The 20,459-nt window shown below is 36.5% G+C and overlaps 1 protein-coding gene across 1 annotated transcript; it reads left to right on the top strand.

Annotated features, from left to right (window-relative positions):
- The first annotated feature begins 6,809 nt into the window (after positions 1 to 6,809).
- On the top strand, positions 6,810 to 11,417 carry LOC140785872 (alpha-xylosidase 1-like). The gene is made up of 3 exons (XM_073133957.1): positions 6,810 to 7,183; positions 7,683 to 8,347; positions 9,359 to 11,417. The coding sequence occupies exons 1-3, from the start codon at positions 6,951 to 6,953 to the stop codon at positions 11,236 to 11,238; spliced, it is 2,778 nt and encodes a 925-aa protein (XP_072990058.1). The 5' UTR covers positions 6,810 to 6,950; the 3' UTR covers positions 11,239 to 11,417.
- Positions 11,418 to 20,459: the final 9,042 nt, after the last annotated feature.

Raw genomic sequence — 20,459 nt, 5'->3', positions numbered from 1 at the left:
ATGGGTAGCGATGGCTAGCCCTTAGCCCAGCCCAGCATGGAAGCCTGTCCATTGGCTTGACCAGAAAGCCCAATCCAGAAGCTGACTCATAGCTAGACGTGATCATGGGGCAAACCGGGCCAGGTTCAGACTAGGCTTTTTCGGGTCAATCGAGCTTATGTATTTGTTCACGGCTTGACCCACCAATCACTGATCGGGCTGGGTTAGGATAGTCTAGCTCGTTATTGCCCATTAGCTAGTGAGAGATCGGGTTGGCCGAGCCAGCCCAACTCACATTTTAGCTATTTTTAGAAAAAAATTTACCATTAGCTTATTTTTTTTTAGAAATATTTCTGCTCCTCCATTTAAAAAAATATATATGAAAAAACTCCTAGACACATGTATGTATCTAAATACTAGGCAATGATATCACTCGTTTGCTTAAGTAAAAGTTCGAATAAATATTAAAAACGAAAGCAGAGATGAACGTCAGGATTTTAACGTGGAAAAACCCAAACGGAAAAAAACCATAGATCCAAACTCGGATCAAAACTAATCACCAGGATAGTAGCAGTTATAAGACTAACTCACAAAATAACCCGTCGATCCAAACGACTTTGTTCCTCTCAGTCTTACTCGCTAGAACTCACGATTCACTACTTCTCGTGATTGATGTCCAACCTCAGTAGCCCTCGAGATTGATCTTTCGTCTAGATAGCCCTTAAGACGAAAGATTAAGCTTTTTAGAAGAGTAGGACTTTGTTAGTTGAAGAACCGATGTAGCCTCAAAAAGTCTCCTTCAAAATTGCTTCTTCAACAACCCTAGAGTTAAGGCATCACTATACTTATATATGATCTCCAAGATAAAGTCAAATCTAAGTCTTATCCGAACTCACAAAAGTCCAAGAATTTCAAACTTCGTTGGTGCATTCGAACGCGGCCCGGGTGCGTTCGAACAGCCTGACTTGATCTCAGGTGCGTTCGAGCGGGCCAAAGTGCGTTCGAACACAATAGCCTGAATTTCTCGGGTTGCGTTTGAACGCGTTTGTGAATGCTACTTTCGGTCTGTGTGAACGTATGTACCCGCGTTCGAACGCGCTTGTGAACGCAGCTCTCGGTCTGTGTGAACGCATATACATGCGTTCGAACGCGCTTGTGAACGTAGCTCTCGGTCTGTGTGAATGCGTGAGCCCGCATTCTAACGCGCTTGTGAACGCAGCTCTCTGTCTGTGTGAACGCATGAGAATGCGCTGTGAATGCGGTGTGAACGCGATGCGAACTCATAAACTTTTCTCCAATAATCATGCAATTCTTCAAACGAGAGATTTTCTAGACTTGTATAAAAGCTCATATACATGTATAAATACACTTAGAATATTTTGTACACAATTGCCAATAATTAAAAACCTAACAAAATATATATATTAAAAAAAATTTAACAGTATAGAGAGTATTGTACAGACTAGGCTAATCGCCAATTGGATGGAGTGCTAAAAAGAATATAAAATGGTACAGTACCAAAATTCACGTTGGTTTTTTACTATAGTAGAACGAGCGGGCTATTGTAGCAAAACGATTAGGCCTAATTACGGGTCAAATGGGCGAGCTAAACGAGCGGGCTATTGTAGTAGAACGACTGGCTCGTGCCACCCATGGGTAGTTCGGGCTCGGGCTAGGCCGAGCCTAAACTAGGTCTGGGCCGAGCCTAAACTAAGTCTGAGCCGGGCTTAGCTCGGTCCAAACTGGGTCGAGCATGGGCGGGCTGGACCGTTTGATCAGGTTTACCATTAGCCCACACGAAAGCCTACCCATTCAGTACTCTATGTTGTTTAAATTTTTTAACATATTATTTTTTTCTAAGAAAAGGGAGGAATAGATAAAAAAATTTCTAAAAATTTTAGCCCGGCGTGAACAACCCGCTCTCTTACGAGCGATAATGGGTTAGACTATTCTAGCTCCGCGCGAACCCGGCCTACCTTGACCCACTTGCGAGTGGGCTGGCGCACATAGTGGCCAGCTTGATAGTCCCGACCCAAACTCGATTCAGCCTGCCTAATGATCACGTCTTATTATAAAGCTCCAAATAGAAAACCCTTTAAGCATCTTTAAACGGATAGCTCTATATTTGAAGCCCAAAGACTTCAAATATTAAGCAAATCACATTTTCAAGTCTGGTGCAAGCGATGCATTCGAGTTATTTTTTAGTTATTTAATATTTAGTTTAAAATCCAATATTAAAAATAATACTGAAATAATTCAATATTAAATCTATTTTGAAGGTCTGATGACAGTTCCAAACAGTAATTTTTTTTATTAAAGTTGATTAATAAAACTAAATATATACTAAGTTTAAAAAATTAGTGAATTAAAGAAAATGATATAGATAGAATTTAAAATGATGTTATATATCTAGGGTAATATTATAATTTAAAAATATAATAGTAAATTAGATCCGGGCTCTAAACATCTTTCTCAAATTTCGAATTTGGAGCTATACTGTAGCAAGTTCTAAATCTTGAGTTTGATTTGGAGCCCCATTAGAGCAAACCAGACTCCAAACCCGGTTGGAGATGCCAATGGGAATTATCTGAGCTCTTTGTTTTTCCATCTGGACAAAAATATAGAAAGTAGAAACCCAATTGCTAGATATTAGGAATTTATTCTTGCTCCTCACCAACCTAAAAAAAAAAAAAATTTGCATGACACAATTTGCAAATGCTCGTGGTTATGAATCATGACACTTAGTGTATATGATGGTCTATTTGGGTTTAATATCTTGTGAGGGTCAGTTTTATATTGTTTAGGGCTGGCTACACTTACCTAGTCCAAAACTATAGCTTAAATTTATATAGTTCTCCTTATTTATATTTATTTTACCTACTTAGTGTATAATCTCCAATCAATTAAGATAACTACAAGACTAGTGAAGCACTTGTAGCTTTCTCCTGGAGCACTTCGGTGGTAGGTTGTTTTCGAGCCAACCAACTTTTCTTCATCCAAAACTCTGTGAAGTAGCTACCACCTTCTGAAGAAGAAAAGGGAGAGCTTTGACCGAGTATCCTACCAAAGCCTAAGAGGAATAGGAGGATGATGAATGGACCAAAGGAACACTAGTACACTACCTTAGCAACTGGCAGCCTTCCCCAGATGCCATTCTTTAGTAGCTTTCACTTCTTCCCAGATTTTGGACCATTTCTTTTCTTTTATTTTTCTGGAGTTACTACTGCCTTTCCAGTTTCCACCGTCCTTTCCAAATCACTAAAATAACTTTATTTCCGTAGCTTTCGACACCCCAATCCATGATGACAATTGACAAGCTCCTCCTCGCAATCTCCATCAGTAGCTTTTAAATTAATCTTTATCATTGCATTGCCAATCTGCTATTAACATTAGCTCGAATTATTTGCTTTAAAGTATCTTAGCAATTAGCACGACAGGTAGGACTATCAATATCTTCGTATCTCCTGGGTCCAAGTGCCCAACCATTAGCACCGATAAAATATAAACTATAAAAACAACATGTTGAAATATAAAATAATATATTAGCTCGATTTTTAACAAACATTAGCACCGCTAATCCTTTTAAAATCTATAGCATTTTAAACAAATGCTATAGATTTTTCGCTTCAAAAGAAACAATATTTTATTGGTGTAAATATATTTTCACTATAAATAAATTATAAAATAGCCAAACTACTCTTACAAATATAAAAAATTATACTATATTTCTACGGAGGCAATTGAGGATCTTTACATCTCATTTAACACTATGTAACTTAGCGTGAACCATAATATGATAAGCGCTCTATAAAGGAATTAGGTCAAACCACAAGAGAATAAATTATAATAAGGTTACCCTTTTGTACTTATGCCTAAAATTATTTATTTATATATAATTTTTTTATACCATATTATTCTCTATAATTCGGACTAAAATTTTCATTCCAACTTAATATAGCTATATCCAAATTAGAAAAATGCCCCTTATATTTATTAGAAAATTGATAAGGAGAAGGGTAATTTAGGTATCTTGATAAAAAAAAATTATTATATTTAATTTAAAGGAGTATTTTAGTAATTTGGTCTATTATATTAAGTTGGATTAAAACTTTATGTTAACATAATCTCTATAGGGCCTAAAATTAATCACGTGACACTTTACATATTATTATTATTTTACATAAAAATATAACAGATAGCTAATAGAAGAGGCATTTCAGAGGTTTTTTATTTTTTTTTTGAATTTAAATGGTTTTACAGCAAAGATCGAAAGGTGGATTAGTCCATTCTTTGGTCATACATTTCTGAATTGCTAAACTGGCGAGCGAGTCAGCCTTCGTGTTATTGGCCATACTCATGTAGCACACCCTATGAGAAGGATGCAAAGAGATCCACCTCGAGCATTTCCGAACAATTGGTCTAACCGACCAATGGATATCTTCATATTCGTCATTGATAGCCCTTGTTACTTTGACCAAGTCACTAAAAATTTAGCAGGCTTTGTTTGGGCAGCTCGTGAAAACAATATTTATACTGGCCAGAACTGCTAACGCCTCGCCGTAAAAGGCATTGGAGCACTACTCCAAGAAATAGGGCTTTTCCTAATATGTGCTTGTTTGGGTGATGAGCGACCAGTATGTCAACTCCACTAGACAAAGATCCACGCCATGTAGCGTTGACCCAAACCACGTAATCTCCTGACTTGGGCACTATGCCCGGACCCTTGCTAGCAACTATTCCATGCAACTTCTCGGACCGTCCTGCTGCTTGGAACACCTAATTTACATACTAATATGATTCATAGCCCACGAGTGATCCACTTTAATGACAGTCTCGCTTGGTGAGGAGTCAATCGCTCTAAAGACCAAGTCATTCATCGTCTTCCAAAGAGTCCACATGAGTTCTAGTGTGAATCTGAGGAGCTTTGATGTCAATATCTCCTGCTGTTCAGTAATCCACATATCAAGGCGAGAGACTCCCTTGTCCAGTTTCAATCCAAGCTTGTTGTGAAACTAGGCAGCTCAAGCAAACTCACAGTTAAAGAGAAGATGCTCAACAGTTTCATCCTTTGCCATACAGCGAGGGCAGCTAGGGTCTGTCGTGGGAATTCTACTATTCAGGGACGCCTTCACCAGCAGCGCGAACACTAAACAATGCTAGAGGAAAGTTATTATTCTTATATGTTCGAGCAACCCTTTCAAATAAAAACTTCCATAGGGCTTTGGAGCCGAGCTAGGAATATGTACTGTGCCAATTATCATTCGAGAGTGATTCATATGTCTGACTTGGCTGTGAAGGTGCCTCTTCGTGAAGGTTTCCAGATTAAATGGTCGGAGTGAGTCCTAGAAGCAAGATGTGTCTGTAGGCTAGTGCTCGATAAGTGAACATATCATGAAAATAATTGAGAAAAATCTATATGTAAATGAGCAATAATTTAAACAATCTAGGTGGAATTATCCATTAAAAATATAAAACTCTATCTAATCAGAATTTATTACAGAAGTTATCAGATATCTTAAACTCAAAAGTGAAATAGAGTGCTATAATATATAACATAAATGAAACAGTATGTTAAACATCATATTTGTGTCTCATATTAGAGTCAGCATATGAAAGAGTATGCTATATAACAATTTTAACTTTTTAGAGTATTCATAAGTCAACAATCTCAACTTATTAGGGTTTGAATTGTCCCAAAAAAAAAAAAAAAAAAAAAAAAAAAAACACTTCGTACCAAGTTATTCAGTTTGCAACAATAATCATAAAGAAGGTGATTCCAGCATTTCAGAGTTCAGACTACAAAGGAAGAGATCCGATCACGAGAGCTTTTTCTGGGTTGGGCCCACCCCGGTCCATATCATTATCATCGTTATCTGCCAACGGACGGCCACGATTGAAGACTTTAATGGCCCTACGTTGATTTACGTATCCCTATAACGAGGACAAAGCCTGGCTCACATACACAGGGCCAAAAGATCCCACGCATTGTCTCCACGTTCACATGCACAGACACCACCACCACCACCACCACCACCACTGTCCAAATCCGCCATGGCATTAGCTTGGCCTCTTCCTCGTCTCCCCCTCCCCCTCTCCCTCTCCCTCCCCACCCCTAACCCCGTCGTCACTCGCAACGGCTATTTGTCTACACTACTCCGATGCTCGCTCTTGTGGATAAGTGTGTAAATCTCTGACCTTATCGGCAGTGCCAAGATCCGATCTTTGTGGATAGACAAAGTCGAGCTCCTGTCATCACACTAGAAAAAAACTAAAGTGGGATGAGTTTGAGAACCAGATAATGCCTACTTTAGGATTAAGTCTCTTCGTGAGTTTTTTTCCTGCCTAACATTTAAGAACGCATGCACTTGGAATCATTCCCCCTCCGTGATATAGTCCCCACCACGCCCAAAAATTAGCCAAAACTTAAGGAGGGGGTGTCCCATTCCCATTAGAATAGTTATCTTTGTTATGATTTTTTAGTTTCTAGTTCCATCGAGATTCTCTAATATTTCGCATAAGCTAACATAAAAAGTAGTATATCTCTTTTACCATTTTATTTCAAGCTCAATTACTACCACACGTGAATGCTTTATGTATAAAGTTTGGACTAGTTAACTTATTAACTTGTATGTATATTGATGATGCCTAAGGCTAACTTTTTTTTTTTTTTGGTATAATCTTGAGCTTCTCTGAATTTATAAATTAGTACTAATTTCGTGCTATCTTTTACTCTCAATAGTGGTTGTGGGCCCTACAAGACACCTCACATTGCAGAGGTTTCACATGTTACTCGGAAGCTATATCTTACTACTATGCATCACTCACTATTCGTACTATGCAAGACCACACATACACTACTACAAAAGAAGCTAAAGCTAGCTCGCTGTTACCCTCCATCTATCTCTCTTATAGTTACAATTTCTCACCTTTAGAAAGGAAAAGAGAGAGCAGGGAAGAAACAGGGTAGGAGGATGTTATCCTCTTCCTTGGCAACTCTTCTCCACCACCTCATTTTCTTCTTCATCATCACTATTTTTTCCACCCAGCTCTGTGCTGCACTGCCTTCGCAAAAGGTGGGCTTTGGCTACCGTTTGGTCTCCATAGGAGAAAACCCAAATGGAGGAGGGATAATAGGCTACCTCCAAGTGAAGCAGAGCACCTCCAAATATGGCCCTGATATCCCTCGTCTGAGGTTTTTTGTCAAGTAAGGAGTGTAAAAATGGAAGAAAGCTAACTATAGTATTCTTCTTCCTTTTCTTTTTGCTGTGGATAAAAACCCAAAAGTTCTGTTCTCTTACCATCTTAGATTGTTTTTTAACTTATGGTCTAAAGGTGGTCTTCTTTTCTAATACGAAAAAGTACATGGAAAGAACCCTTGTGTGTAATGGTCTTGTAATACTTACCGATTTATAAATTTAATAAGTTTTTAAGATTATTCCGTTCTTATTTTTGCTGCATTTAAGAAGGCACAAGTGTGCTTCTGTTGGGCTTCCTATAACTTTTAGGTTTGGCAAGTAATGACATTCTTTATGAGTTATTGAGTTGATCCCAAGATGCATATGTATCTCATCTGATATATTTAATAATAAATTGTAATTATTTACTTGGGTCAGCTGACAATCTTTGCATCAATAACTCTCACAAAACCCTGATGTCTTCTTTGGTTGTTCTTTCCTAATCACTATGTGAAATTGATATTGTAGGCATGAAAGTGGGGATAGATTAAGAGTTCATATAACTGATGCACAAAAGGAAAGATGGGAAGTCCCCTACAACTTGCTCCCAAGAGAGCAACCGCCACCGCTGGGAAGCACTCTTGGGGTACCTACAACTACTCCCTTCTCGGCTTCTGAGTACTCGGGTGATGAACTAGTCTTCAGCTACGCAGCAGACCCATTTTGGTTTGCAGTGAAGAGGAAATCAAATGGGCAAACTCTTTTCAATACAAGCTATGGGACTATGGTCTTCAAGGATCAGTATCTTGAGATCTCTACTCAGTTGCCTTCCACCGCCGCTCTATATGGCCTCGGTGAGAACACGCAGCCAGGCGGCATCCGGTTGCGGCCAAATGATCCTTACACGCTGTATACGACCGACGCATCGGCAATCAACCTTAATACTGACCTCTATGGTTCTCATCCTGTGTATATGGACCTAAGGAATGTGGGGGGAGAGGCCTCTGCTCATGGAGTATTGTTGCTTAACAGCAATGGAATGGATGTTTTCTATAAGGGAAGCTCTCTCACCTATAAGGTTATTGGAGGGGTGTTTGATTTCTATTTCTTCTCAGGGACGACGCCCTTGGCGGTCATTGATCAGTATACTTTGCTCATAGGCCGCCCTGCTCCCATGCCCTATTGGGCTCTGGGTAAATTGGCTCATCACTCGTTTATCTTTCTTGTTGTCATTAACTATTTGTCTCTATAATTCATTCAATATGTCTCTTTATCATGATAAATACGTCAATGCCGTAAGACTATAAACTGTTCATCTTTCCTGGTCTAGTTTTTGATGGATTTGTTCCATGTTGTGCCGTTGTTCATTTGTTATCCAAGTTTGTGGAGGTTATATTTGCTGTCTTGCTTTCTTTTTTGTTTTTGTTTTGTGTAGTTACTTCCTTCAACTTTTAAGTTATGGTAGTTGGTTTCTTTTGTGAAACAGTAAATATTTAATTGAATGATATTATCTTTACAGTTTACAAGGGCAGGCTTGATTTCAAACCAGCTGATTCTATCTTTTGAGTAGCTCATTAAAGTTTAAACAACTTCCCCATTGCACCGTCCTTGAAAATCCAGCTGTCTTTGTTCACATAAATCTCATAGGCTCTTCTATGACTGGTGCAAAGAACATTTGTTCCCCCATCCTCCTTTCAGTTCCCTCTCTTTTTTGTAAATAATGAGATTAGTTTCCATCTGATAGACTTTTGAATTTTTATGATTAAAAAGAGGATTACTATACATTGCCTTCGATCATTAGTGATATGAAAATGCTCCTTAGGTAGATAACAAATGATGTTTACCAACATGGTAGATCTTTAAATTGAGTATTTTGATCAATTGGTCTGATAGTTCGAAGTTTCATGTTCGGTTTTGGATTTGGCTTGATTAAAAAATGAAACTTTTCCGTTAGTTTTGGTTTGTTTCAGTTCTAATCTCATCGGATTGGTTTTGGACTTCTTTTGATAAATAATCTTTATCTTATTTTTCAATGCATCATATAAAATTTAACATCATTTAGATGTTGAACTTCAAACTATAAGTTTCACCATATCTTGTGTAAAAGAACTAGAACCATGAAGTTTACATAAGTATTAGTTTCAGTAATAGTAGGCTTTAGCTTCCTGACAATTTTAAGTTCTCTAATCCACTCTGCTCTTCAGGGTTCCATCAATGCAGATGGGGATACCACAATCTCTCTGTAGTAGAAGGGGTTGTGGAGGGCTACAAGAAGGCTCAGATTCCACTTGATGTGATCTGGAATGACGACGATCACATGGACGCCGCCAAGGATTTCACACTCGACCCTATCAACTATCCTCGTCCCAAGCTCCTCGACTTCCTTGACAAAATTCACTCACAAGGCATGAGATACATAGTCCTCATTGATCCTGGTATTGCTGTAAACTCTACATATGGTGTCTACCAAAGGGGAATGTCAAAGAATGTCTATATCAAATATGAAGGTCAACCTTACCTAGCTCAAGTCTGGCCAGGCCCTGTCTACTTCCCAGACTTTCTGAACCCAAACACAGTATCATGGTGGGGCGATGAGATTGCACGCTTCCATGAACTTGTACCCGTCGATGGCCTGTGGATTGATATGAATGAAGCATCAAATTTTTGCACTGGGAAGTGTGAGTTACCAACAAATCACTCTTGCCCAGATCCTGCCTCTACAACACCCTGGGTGTGTTGCTTGGATTGCAAGAACATAACAAGTACTAGATGGGATGAGCCTCCTTACAAGATCAATGCGTCAGGTGAGAAAGCACCACTGGGCTTCAAAACAATAGCCACTAGTGCAGTACACTACAATGGGGTATTGGAATACAATGCACACAGTCTCTATGGCTTCTCCCAAGCCATTGCTACACATAAAGCCCTTCAAGGCCTCCAGGGTAAACGCCCGTTCATCCTCTCTCGTGCTACTTTTGTTGGATCAGGATCGTATGCTGCACATTGGACTGGTGATAACAAGGGCACATGGGAGAATCTCCGGTACTCAATCTCAACAATGCTGAATTTTGGAATATTTGGCATGCCGATGGTTGGCTCGGACATATGTGGATTCTACCCAGCACCAACAGAAGAGCTATGCAACCGATGGATTGAGCTTGGTGCATTCTATCCCTTCTCAAGGGATCATGCAAACTTTGCATCACCAAGGCAAGAACTTTATGTCTGGGACTCAGTTGCAAAGTCTGCGAGAAATGCTTTAGGCCTTCGCTACAAACTACTCCCTTATCTTTACACCTTGAACTATGAAGCTCATATCACTGGTGCACCAATTGCAAGGCCAGTCTTCTTTTCATTCCCTAACTTTACTGCGAGCTACGGCTTGAGTACTCAGTTCTTGCTAGGGAGCAGTGTCATGGTTTCACCAGTCCTTACGCAGGGTGCAACATCGGTGAAGGCAATATTCCCCCCAGGGACATGGTACAATTTGTTTGACATGACGAGTGCTGTAGTTTCAAAGGATGAGCACTATGTCACACTCGATGCGCCTCTTAACGAGATAAATGTGCATGTCTACCAGAATAGCATACTTCCATTGCAGCGGGGCGGTATGATTTCCAGTGAGGCCAGGACCACACCATTCACACTTGTTGTTACCTTTCCTTATGGAGCCACTGATGCCGATGCAAATGGCAAGGTGTTTGTGGATGATGATGAGCGGCCTGAGATGGCGCTTATCGAAGGGGAGGCATCATTTATTGAGTTCTACGCCAGTGTTCATGGGAAGACTGTGACAGTGTGGTCTGACGTGGAAAAGGGGAGCTTCAGTATGGAAAAAGGATTGCTAATTGAGAAGGTGAGTGTGTTAGGACTGCAAGGAAGTGGGCAAGGCCTGGAGATTGTGGTGGATGGGAAGCCCTTAGGTGATACTTCTAGTGCTTATTTCAGTGAGACTTCTCAAGGACATGTAGAGAAGCTCGAGGGTGGTAACAAGAGGAAGAGTACGATGGTTGAGGTTGGAGGATTAGAATTGCCTCTGGGGAAGAGCTTCTCCATGTCATGGAAGATGGACATCAAGGGATGAGTCAGTTCTATCTATGTATAGCTGATTCAAATGTTGCTTAACTCTTGCTCCTTTCTGAACCTCTCTCTTGCTTTATCATCTTGTGTTGTATGAGGTTAAGAAGGGGTAATCTACTGAAGAGCCCCCAGTGCTTCTTAGATTTTTGGTCTAATAAAGTAGTTAAAAATTGGATCTTCTTATTCTCTTCTCTCTCTAGATGCAACCTATGATACTGAAAAAAAAAGTTACCTGCTAAATCAGTGAGGCTCAATATCATGATTTTTTTTTTAATCTATCTTAGTATTCGTATTCGTATTTCGGCCCTTAACTAGTGTGCAATATTGGCTAATAGACATGATCACGGTAGCCCTAACCGGCAATCCGATGGTAGATCCGAATTCATCGCCTTCCGATCGATGAGAGTATAGCACATCTTGATCATTCAAATTTCATCCTGCGGATATAGATCCTGGTGATAGGCATGATATAAAGTTTTAGTTCAGGACCTCCACCGTTTAACATCATTCCAAAGATATGATGAGAGAATTAGGGTTACATTAAGCAACTCACGTTTAAAATAGTGGTAATATATGGAGCCAAAGTAAAGGATCTCACGGAGTCTTTAAAAACTCAATTATACACAACCTTGCGTGTAGATAATTGTTTGGCTTATAGTAATCATCAAGAGAGAGAGAGAGAGAGACATGTTGCGTTCTCTCAATTATGGATACGATAATTAATTTGTCCTTTCCTAAAATATCAATTAGTCCCATCACTCACACGATCAATTAAGAAGAATTATTCTCGTGGTACATTCTTGAGAAGATCAAATATTCTTTTCTTGTACTATCTTTTGGACAAAAGTTTTTTTGGAATTGTAGACGGAAATATACTTGTTTTTTTTTAATTTATTTATTAAAATAGATGATAACACGTAAATTTAAATATTAAAATAGGAATAAAATGCTTAATTGTTAAACGTATTATTTCTTATAAGCATTTTTATTTAAACGCTCTAGATAATGTTTCATATCCCTTAGTTTTGGAATATCTTTACTTAGAAAAATATTTAACAGTTAAATATTTTAGTTAGGATTATAGTAAAATATACTTTTTTTTAGATATCTAAGTTCATATATCGTCTATTTTAATAAATAAATTTTAAAATAGAACTAATTTAGCTAAAAGCTCAGAGTTCTTATAAAATCCTTCCTACTACCTAATTTACTATACTTAGCAAAAGTTTTTTCTCGGATCTTTACGTCTATGATGTAAACAGTTGTGATAAAAATTATTTGTGTTCTTATTAAAAGGACATGCTTTGGTATAATGATAGATATTTGTAAACAAAAACTTGATGCTAAATGAAAGATTAAAAGCAGCTTCTCTCTTCTTCTTATCCCTCAGCCTCCTGACTCTACGGGGGATAGAGGTTCTCTTTCCGCATGCTCATCTTGCTATTATATTCTTTAAAATATCATAATTACCACTAAACCTAGCAGAGCCCTTTCAAAAATATCATTACGGTAGCTAAATTTATTGACCACAATTAAAACTCAATTTAGATTTAGAAAAACAATTTTGCCCTTGAATAACATAATACAAGAAATTAAAATCTTATTTGTTTTAAGTGATAAATATGTTACACGAGGGTATTTATTAACTTTAATAACTATGTTAATTTTTTTTTAATAAAAAAGAAATGTATTATTCAGCTTCTTCTTGTACACCCACCGCTGACATTAGCCAAAAGAGATACGAGAGGGGGTGGGAAAGATTCCTCCCACTAAGATACAATTGAAAGCTATATTTCTATCGTAATTTGCGAGCCAGTCAGCTAGCTGAGTGCCATCAGGATAGATATAGTATGAAAATATGAAGAAAAAAAAAAAAGCAGATAAAAATACATGCAGTCATCAATGATAGCAGCAGATGCCCAAGGCACCAGATGTAGACCTTCAAAATGTTCACACGGTGAAGCGAATCAAACTATGTTAAAAATAATCTATAAATATTAAGTCAAAAAAATTACAAATCCTATTTAAGTTTTCAGAATCAATGGTTGGAAACCTTTTATAAGTTCGATGAGTAAAAAAGAAGATAAAGAGGTGATGGTGTAGTTCGTACAAGAGAATCCTAATCAAGATAGAATTATTATCAGTACAAATTCTGGATCGAAACATAATGTGGTCCAAAACTTTGATAGAATGAATACTTTTTCTTTTCTTTTTATCTCACCATTGCCGCCATCGATGTGACACCTCACTTTTACGCCGGCCCTACCTCTGTCCCATCTCCCATTTCTCTATCCTACTCTCTCTTTTGACTCCTATACTTCCTTTTATTTCTTTTTAATAAATTAATTTATATCAGATATAAGTATATTAATATAATATGTGATAATTAGATTTAATATGACAGACTTTAAACAAACCAAACAAAAAAAATAGGACAATATATATTACTATTCTAAAAAAAAATTTATATTAAAATAAATCTTATTCCACAAGTAAACCAACGTGGCTTTCATAATCCAAGCTCTTTGGATTGAATGTGACACCCATACTCTCTTCTAATGGGTCAATAAACATCTTAAGATCCTTTGGATCCTAGATGGTCCACATGACCCCATTTTGATTAATGCAATCCTTCATTAAAAAGGGCCTTCTCCATGATGAGATATTTAGTTACACATGACAGCCAAAAAGGGAAGAACCTACTAGAAGAATAGTTTGGTGGATTTTTTTATTTATTTTCCCCCTATTTTAGATACTATTTTCTATATCTTTGCAGTATATGTTAGTAGTTGTGTAATAATAGGATAGGTGAGAGGACTCTCTCATCTCTGCTTCCTTTTTATTATATTGTGTCAAATCTATAATTTTATTTGAGCTGAAATGAAAAAATGTGGCACCTTTGGGTTGAGAAAATATATTTGTTTTAGTTTTTTTTTAATTCTCTCAACCACATTATAAGGGAAGTAAGAAAGATGTTTTTGTGACAGATTTATTTATTCATATATGACATGCTTTTGTGACAGATTTGTCAGCAAAGTTTTCAAAAAAATCATGTCCCAGGCCACTTTGAAGATTTTGGTCAATATCTATTGAAATTAAACACAAATTCCCTTTTGACCTTTGCAAATCCTCCCAAAAGGATATAACACATTAGTCAAGCTTATAGAAAATAATGTTGTATGAAGGAATCTCCCTTTGTCCACTAAAAGCTAAGAAACCAATATCTTTAGACAAGCTTTCATATAGATTTAGATTTAATGTAATATAAGAAGTAATGAACATGCTTAATTTGAATGAAAGATGCTATCATACATGTTTAACAGACATAATATTGGGTGGAAAAGGTTAGATTTGTACCTTGTTTGCTTTGAGACTAAGCTCCGAACTCGATTAGTTAGTCTTATTTTTTAGTCTTGATTTTTAAAAAGTAACTTGATTAGATATTAAAAAGATTAAAAAAAAAAAAAGATGTTTGGTTATTGAACCAGTTTAAGGATCTCTAAACTAGTTCAGGAGAGGTTTCTAAACTTAAAGCAAACATGGCCATATTTATATTATTTTTTCTTTTAGAAAAACTCTATAGATGATGTACTTCAACTTCGGTGGGTACAAATAAGGTTCATAAGAAAAGTGTTCCAAACTATGCATGCATGGTATAGAATAGTGTAGCTGATCAAATTGTGAGCAAAACAATCGTTAAGCCTGGTAGTGAAGAAAATCTTAATAAAGGGGGTGATATTTTCATAAGAATCTTACATTCATTAACCCAGGGATAGATGAACACGAAGAGATGTCCTCAATGTGGTTGGCCTCATTGACTACTCTTTGAGAATCGCTAAAAATCCAAATCTGGGATGAAAAGCATCGAGAAATGAGTTCTTGGATACCAAGGAGTAATGCTCTATCCTTCCCTTCCCTTCGAGAGCATTTGTATAAAATTCAACAAATGGATTTAGCCGAATAGAAGGAACTTGGATACTAGTAGATGAGAATACTCTTTCCCATTATAAGACCAAGGCCAAGTAGCATCCACCTAACAAAGAAGATCCCCACGTGGAATGATGGTATAATTGGAATAAGATAGACTTGAGTTGGAGAATTGGTAGAAGCCTAAGGTACAACGTTATTAAAAAAATGTGAATCCTTAGGTATGTTATTGTACAAATTAAAAAATATAATAAATGTCTCATGAGATGAGATCTATCACACACTATCTATAGTAATATGTAGAAAATTAAAGCGTGAAAAAGACAATCGCAAACACAAAACTTCTACGTAGAAAAACTCAAAACTGGCTTAAAAATCATAGATTTAAACTCGGATTGAAACCAATTACTAAAACTTGTAGCAATTAATAAAAAGCTTATAAATCACCCACTGGTCTTCACAACTCAATCTGTACCAACTTTGCTTGCTAGACCTCGTGATATACTGTTTTTCGTGATAGATTTTCAAACTTCAATGACCCTTGAGTTGATCATTCCGTCTCATTAACTCTTAAGATGTAGTTTTTCTATATCTGATATAGATTCATTGAGATGAGAACGATTCGTTACATTAAAAGCCGAGAAGTGATCTCCAATGGACTTCAAAAGATGACATCAACATGAGGATAGATGGCTGAGATATGGTATAATATTTTTTTCAAATATTCTCCACATATTCTTTTAGAGATAAGGCAAAAAGATCTCTAAAATAATTTCATAAAGTGACATATTTTATGAAGATTTACGATCCCACTCTAACGCGTTTTGCATGCCCTGATTTAAATTTGCCTCTATAACTTCGAACGACCTTTTATATGTCACTATAAATTTGAATGACAACCAAGTCGTACTCGAACGGCAAAATAGATAGTTCAAACGATAGAGTGATCATTCCTATGCCCTTGGATATATATTTTATATAAAATTTAACATTTGAATTCACATATTATATTTAATTAATTTTGGTTGATGCAATCATAAAATTCAAATTGACTTATAAAAGAAGTCAGATTTATTATAAAACTAAGAGAAAATAGATACACAAATATTTATATCAACTTTGATCACCTAAAATTGTTAAACGAAGTATCTAATTATAGTGTCTTGATAATTCACTATAGTAAAGCACACATGAGATAATCCTAAGACATCGAACATCGAAATGAGGCATTAAAATAAACTTAAGCCGAACATAGTTCACAATCTTTCCTTTCAATTTAAAAATATTTTTCACTTTTTTACTCCAGTTGTATTTTTTATATCAAATAACTATTTTGGTGCAACGACGACTTTCACACACGAGTTAGGTAGTATTTTTTTTGCAACACATCATATTAGAAATATAAATGACTCGTGGATAATATAAATTTGGACGGTGTCAAACTGCATACTTTCACACTAGTCTAGTCAAGTGGTAGTCCTTTTAATTAATATTTTAATAAGAAAATATATTAGGAGGGTGAAACTTAGTCAAAAGGTTAAATAATGAATATCAATTTAATGAGTAAAATAGTTAAAAATATATACCATAAGATAATGCTCGAGCAAAGATTGAATCATAATAACTATAATGAATATGCATGTAATGTGAAAAAGAATAGCTAAGAATAAACGAGACACTTAGAGATAATATATTAAATATTAACACAAGTGATTATAACTCCAACAATAACTTTATAATAAGACGTCTTTATGTCATAAGAGTCGTTTTAATTTAATAACAATATTAGTTTTTTATTTTCTCATATTATTTTTTTATTATTTAGACAACAAATTATGATCTCAAGCAGAAATAAAAAACTTTAACAAAAGTTTTAAAACATACAAAAGATCAATCAATCCAAAAACTAATTTAAAACTAAAAAATAAGATATATACACAAACCATATAGCAAGATCTACATTATATATATAATATACGCCGCACTATATACAAAGATATATAGATTCTATCTCACACTACTATAATATCCCTACATTACCTCATTATAGAGAAATATCTTTGTAGTGCAAGTAAAAATCCTACTTTGTAGAGAAAAAAATCTTGTAGTGTATAGAAATAATTTCGGAGTGTTGATAAATACTCTACTTCGTGACTAGTTTGTCGATGCTATTGGACATGTCACTAATAGCTAGATTTGAAGAAAAGTGAGAAAGATAAAAAGCGAGAAAAATAGAGAATTAATTGTAAAAAGAAAGTGAAATGTAATTTAGTGCTATTCTATGAAGGGGTAAAATGGTAAGTTATTATTATTATGATTAAATTAGATTAATTTGGGTGTATGAAGTGAGATGGGAGAGAATAGGAATTATTATACCCGTAGAAGGATAAGTGGTGGTTTATTTGCTATAATACCATAAGGAGTCTTCTTTCAAAAGAAATTAAATCTTATCCACAAGAGAATGGAGGTTTAGGGAAGCCAATCAAGCTACCAACTAACTTGCTTATTGTGGTAGGACCATTGGGTATGTACATGGGTTGGTGGTTTTTGCTTCAATTTTAATTGAGAGTTTTGTAACTGTGGTACCTAAATTTTAATATATTTTATCTTTTTTAAAAAAGGAAAAAAAATATTATTATTCTTAAATATAAAATGTAGCATTTACACCAATATTTTGTGTATATTTGATTGATGAGAAATAAGAAATAAAAATTCCACACTTTATGATATTTAGTTCCTTCCACAATTTTTTAAAAGGGGTGATATTTTTTTTATCGCATATAATTATTAAGAAAAAATTATATTTTATCTCATGTGGTTGCGCCTAAACTTTTCTTTCACTCCTTATAGTTTTATTTATATTACTTTATTCTTTATAGTTTAAGTTAAAGTATAATAATAATAATTTTTTTCTATCATAAAACTATATACTGAATTTGAAGATCCTCATCAACGTACTAAAATAATATAGACTGAATTTTAGTTAACAAGGATATAACAAATATATAAAATAAATATATATTTTTAATATTTAAAAATTTATCGATAGTATTTTAAATACGTTAGAAAAGGATAAAATGAATTTAGACCTAACTAAAAAGGATAAAATATAACTTCCCTTCTTATTAATTAGTACAATTACTTACTTTTACTAAATAATTTTTTATTAATACTAAGAAATTATGATTACTTCCTAGAAGTTAATTTGCTGTAAAGTTTCACCACTTTATTCCATCCAACTTTTTTTTTTATCAACTAAACAAACACATTTGTACCGTGCAAAATATTCTAGTCATTGATAGGACATAAGAAGTTTAAAAGAAAAGAAAAAAAAGGACATAAGAAGTTATAAAAAGACCTCAAACATTTTATTAATTATAAATTGACTTCTTATTTGATATCTGAGGGGGCTCAGAATAAGTACGATTCAAAGGAGCTTATTCGTTAATAAGCTTCACTAACGTGTAATTTGGAGACAAGCAGCATCTAGAATATAACTATATCCTCCACAACCAACGGTCATATAGCCAAAAGAAAGTGGGAAACGCCGATCCGGTTTCGCGAGCGTTTCCCATCCGTTGTGCACCTTTTGCTTCACCTTTCTCTCTCGACACGGAAAAGAAAAGTAAAAGGCGTTTCCCAGTTACGCGATTCCCCACAAAGGTGGTCGTGGCCAACCGTGCCTCAAACGTGCACGTCGTCGTCAGTCAGATTTTAGCGGATTCCAGTCACGCACGCCGTGCCCGCTTGCGGGCCCCGCACTCTTTATTTGGGAACCATATGTAAAATGACACAAATACCCCTGCTCTCTCTCTCTCTCTCGTAACGTTTTCTTTTTATTCTTCTTCCCTCCCCCCACTCACAAGGGAAATTTATAGATAGGACCCTATAACTTATGGTTAGTTCGAGTCATATGAAAAAAGAAGACCGGGCGTAGATAATAATTAAAGGGTAATCTAGGGTGTTATTTGCAGTCTTATTCTCTTTCTCTTCTGATGCTTTCTTTCTCATCGTATTCGTACGACACCTCCTCCAGATGCGGTTTCTTGTCCCCCCATGTTTGCTGAAACAGTTCACGTGTACCTCGCCTCCTTCCATGTGGTGCCAGAAGTCCTCGATACGCTCGCCGGATTGACCAAATCGCCCTCGTCTTTCCCGAAAGGCAACGGCAGTTCACAGCAAGGACCCAGCGGTCAATTTTGTAATTTTCTTCCTCTGTCCTCAGTCCCATGCTGCAGAAGAACAGAGGAGGTGGAACTTTAAACAACCCCACGGAGTGGTTTTAACCTATTCGTATTGGGCGGGGGTGAAGTCGCACGGCGGTGACGGGTATCGCTGTGCTGATCTACTGGAACAAAAGCGAGGGTAGTCAAAGATATGAACTTGGAAAAAAGGAGCGGAATAAAATTAATAAACAAAACATTATTCTATTCCCTCCCCAAAGGACAGCTTGGGAGCAGTGCGGACCCCGTCCCATTAACCAATAATTTCATGTCTCCGTCGGTGCGGGGCCCAGCTCCAGAAACCCCACCCCCTCCTCTCCCGCGCCAACCGAGAAGGCGTGTCGATCACGTGCGGAAGCACCGCCACGTGTCGTCCTGGGGGGACAACCGTCCGTTCGGCTGACCCGGAGAGCCGGTACGCGCGGCGTCTTCAGCGCAATTATCGAGGGCTGAGCCGGTTGACACGTGTCGAAAGCTGGTGGTTTGGTTGGGGTCGGAGTAGGAATTGACGGCTCATTTGGTCGTACCGGCGTGGCGTGTAATTTGGGAAGTCTCTCACGTTTTAGGTAGCGAAGACGGGAAGATTGATCTAATCAAGATACCAAACCACCCCCCCTCTCTCTCTCTCTCGCCTGATACCGAGTGGGAACAGCTGGGTTGTCAACAACAGCGTACCAGCCTCTCGCCACGAATAGCGATCAATGACGTGTCGACTAGATAATGACTTTATTAAGAAGCAAAATACAATCAAGACTAAAATTCCTTTCTTTTAATTAAAAAATATTAACAAAAAAATAAATAAGATCACATTAGAAATTTTACTAAAAAAAATTCTATTAATGGCACTAAATGGTCCGCTAAGTTAAAAAAAGTACTTTCATATCTATTATTATATTTTTAATATAAACAATAGATAATATTTTTATAAGTATTATTAGAGATATTGGCCTCCGTAAATCCGAAGATTATTATTAGAGATAAAAAAAAAAAAAGTATCTATCCAGAAACAAGGACAGGAAGAAGGTGGTGGGAGCGAATCATCCCGTAAATTAAAATTAGAGGAGGATTAACATGC

The sequence above is a fragment of the Typha latifolia genome, chromosome 1 (genome assembly GCF_019914945.1).
Source record: "Typha latifolia isolate L0001 chromosome 1, TyphaL0001v2, whole genome shotgun sequence".
Classification (NCBI taxonomy): domain Eukaryota; kingdom Viridiplantae; phylum Streptophyta; class Magnoliopsida; order Poales; family Typhaceae; genus Typha; species Typha latifolia.
The sequence above is the reverse complement of the archived record's forward strand: the minus strand, read 5'-3'. Positions and strand labels throughout refer to the sequence as shown.

Coding starts and splice junctions, on each gene's coding strand:
- LOC140785872 (XM_073133957.1), top strand. CDS start 6,951: ATGTTATCCTCTTCCTTGGCAACTCTTCTCCACCACCTCATTTTCTTC. Junction 7,184..7,682: donor CGTCTGAGGTTTTTTGTCAA/GTAAGGAGTGTA, acceptor TTGATATTGTAG/GCATGAAAGTGGGGATAGAT. Junction 8,348..9,358: donor CATGCCCTATTGGGCTCTGG/GTAAATTGGCTC, acceptor TCTGCTCTTCAG/GGTTCCATCAATGCAGATGG.